This window comes from Pyxicephalus adspersus, chromosome 12 (assembly GCF_032062135.1).
Source record: "Pyxicephalus adspersus chromosome 12, UCB_Pads_2.0, whole genome shotgun sequence".
Taxonomy (NCBI): Eukaryota; Metazoa; Chordata; class Amphibia; order Anura; family Pyxicephalidae; genus Pyxicephalus; species Pyxicephalus adspersus.
Window position 1 is genome coordinate 32,524,948 of NC_092869.1, and position 3,417 is coordinate 32,528,364.

Below are 3,417 nucleotides of genomic sequence, written 5' to 3' on the forward strand. Positions count from 1 at the left end.
ACACACACACACACACACATACATACATACATAGTCTTGTATGTTTTATATATATAGGTTACACACAGATCAGCACACATTCACATACACACACACACACACACACATATATATATATATATAATAAATAATAAATACAAAAATCATACTACCAAAAAAATAATAAAATAAAAATCCTATTACTTTAATGTCCTTTATAGACACCACTTTTAGCTGTATTTTCCGAATTGACTCTAGCTACCCTAACCAATATATGTAGTGATTAGGGTCAATGTATAATTACAGTTAATAGATAAATAGCATATTGTCCCTAATCTAGTATTACAGGAAATTTCCAGCCAGTGGCTTTCCTTCTCAGATGTATTCCTTCTTTTCTTATTCATTCCCTCTCTCTGACAGTTGCAGAAAAAAGCCAAAAGTTTCCAGCCCAGGTTCCTGCTATATTGGCCGACATATTACTGGTGTAAATAGTGCAACAACACAAGGGCCTCCTGGAATTTGGGCACAAATATAGTACATGCATGTCTGGTAGGGACTGGAACCCCCTTCTGCTATCACATGGACCTGTGGATTGCTTACTCCTAGGGCAGATTGGAAGGGATAGCTAGGGCAGATTAGAAGAGGTACCTAGGGCAGGTTGGAAGAGGTACCTAGGGCGGGTTGGAAGAGGTACCTAGGGCGGGTTGGAAGAGGTACCTAGGGCGGGTTGGGAAGAGATACCTAGGGCGGGTTGGGAAGAGATCCCTAGGGCAGGTTGGGAAGAGATCCCTAGGGCAGGTTGGGAAGAGATCCCTAGGGCAGGTTAGAGAGGTACTAGGGCAGGTTAGAGAGGTACTAGAGCAGGTTAGAGAGGTACCTAGGGCAGGTTGGGAAGAGATACCTAGAGCAGGTTGGGAAGAGATACCTAGAGCAGGTTGGGAAGAGATACCTAGGGCAGGTTAGAAGAGATCCCTAGGGCAAGTTAAAGAGGTACTAGGGCAGGTTAGAGAGAAGTACCTAGGGCAGGTTGGGAAGAGATACCTAGAGCAGGTTGGGAAGAGATACCTAGGGCAGGTTGGGAAGAGATACCTAGGGCAGGTTAGAAGAGATCCCTAGGGCAAGTTAGAGAGGTACTAGGGCAGGTTAGAGAGGTACTAGGGCAGGTTAGAAGAGGTAGCTAGGGCAGGTTAGAAGAGGTAAACATTCCTAAAAGATGCCCCAACCATATTCCTAAATTGCCAAATCAAAGTGTTGTCAAGAACTGGCTTAACAGCCAACACCAAGAATGCTTTTCCCAATTCTTCCTCAAGCATTTTAGACTGGAAATGAAAAAAAGAGTGACTGTCTCACCCTAGGCATACATTACAAAGAATAAAAGTAAAAATCTCCATCTTCTGTGCACCAGACATACAAAATGCTTCCCTCCTCCTCTTTAGAAAGGGAAAGGGGTTTCCTGTCTGACCCCAGTAGTATATTATGATTTTACACCTCCAACTTTCTTCTCCATAAGTAGACCCCCAGTTTTAGATATTAGGGTACCAGGGGGACAGTTTTTTTCTGTAGCTATGTAACCAGTAGGTATATTGGAGGTCTCAAACTATGCCATATGGGAACTCCATGTCCAGATAAAGTTCCTGGCACAAGTTTTGGCACGGCCCATGATTTATTTGGAGGTGATGGGTACTCACCACTTGAACGCCTGACAATATTCTCCAAAAACGTGTTCTGAGGTGCCACCAAGCCGCGCTTTCCCCCCGGCATCCTGCGCTTGGGAAGCTCCTCCTGGGCTGGGTCGCGGTGCGGCTGCTGAGGCTGGCGGTGAGCGGATGAGTATTCCTGGGAGGGATGTAGCAGTTCATGGTAACGCTCCTCTGGCTGCGGGTGCGGAGACTGTGGCAGGGCTGCACACAGGGACCTGCAGGCACCGGACACAGTGCGCCTGCGTGATCTGGCTAGCGGCCAGCACCATGGACAGCGTCCCAGCACCGGGAGCCTAACGGAGCCGTGCGCCCTGGATGCTCACATCGCCCTGCATCGCCCTTTGCTGCACCGGGGCTCCCATAGATCTTCCCTGGCCGTCACTTGCACTCCTCCAACTTGGCTCGTTGACTTTTAGTCTTTGCTTTATATTCCTGCAATGCTTCTTCATCAATAAATGTGCAGACTTTCCCCAGCCTCCTCTCTTCCCTCTGCTCACTTATCTAATGAGCACAGTTCCAGAAGCGTTATTGGCGAGCTTTGCTCTTTGCAGTATTCTCCCAATCCAACCAATAAATCCTCAGCCCTCCCTTCCCTGTGCTATGATCTCCTCTAATCCTCCCCTCCTGTCCTCCATGGGGCCACTGGCTGGGGAAGGGTTAACACTGGCACAGGATGCTCAGTAGGCATCAATTAGCATTTTATTTTGGGGTTAAATGCATGCCAGACAATTTGTTTGCTATCATTGCAGAAATTATTATTATTAAACAGGATTTATATAGTGCCAACATATTACGCAGCGCTGTACACTATACAATAGAGGTTGTAACAGGAGGAGGAGAGTACCCTGCCCTGAAGAGCTTACAATCTAGTAGGTGGGGGAAGTAACACACAATAGGAGGGGAGATAAAAAAAATCAGGGGGACTCCCCTTTAAAGCTAGGTACACACGTGCAAAAAACGAACGACTTACGACAGATCAACGATTATTTTGAACGATCCAATTGTGCACAGTTCTGTACATGCTGTAACGATACGATTGTTCAAATATAATCCACTAATAATGTACACACGCTAGATATGATTGTTTGAACGATGCAGAAAGTGACGTGTAAAGGAGAAAGTGTATTACAGAACAATCCACGATCACTGAAGGATCGTACACACAATTGATTGCGAACAATCGTCACCCAATCAGATCCAGTGGGACGGTTGTTAGTTTCCAGCGATCATCGGTGTCGCTGTGCACTTGGTTCACGATAATCAGACGATCGGTCGTTTGTTTCCAATGATAATTATTGCACGTGTGTACACAGCCTAAGGATAAATTGTCCAGGTCTTTTATAGTTTTCTTTGGATGCATGGTATAGCTCATCCAATACGATCAATAGATAGGAGATGGGGGGTGCGCTTTCTTTGGACCTGGCAGGTTTTTTTTTGGTTTTATGGTTATTGTTTATTAGTTATCAGTTCAATGTATTTTTAAGTGATTGAAGCATTAAAAGGTATGGGTAAAAGGGTACGAGAAGCAAAATTCAGGGTCTAGTGATCTAGTGTCACGTCTATCTGGCTGTATATTTGATATACTTTACAGGATTGTAATATTTTATTTATATGTATATATAATTTTATTGTTTTGTACCTTTTCTCCTGCCTTTCTAATAAAAATAATTATAAAAAAAAAAACTTATACAGGTCATATGGTAATCTAACATTCGTACAGGTGCCCAATGATGTCCTA

General features: G+C 44.4%; 1 protein-coding gene across 1 annotated transcript in view; it reads right to left on the reverse strand.

The window, feature by feature from the left end:
• KCNH5 (potassium voltage-gated channel subfamily H member 5) overlaps positions 1 to 2,155 on the reverse strand; it is a 182,793-nt gene extending 180,638 nt beyond the window's left edge. Inside the window, exon 1 of the mRNA XM_072427655.1 lies at positions 1,668 to 2,155. Coding sequence (XP_072283756.1) covers positions 1,668 to 1,740 — 73 coding nt within the window. The 5' untranslated portion in view covers positions 1,741 to 2,155. The remainder of the gene's footprint in view (positions 1 to 1,667) is intronic.
• Between the last annotated feature and the right edge of the window lie 1,262 nt (positions 2,156 to 3,417).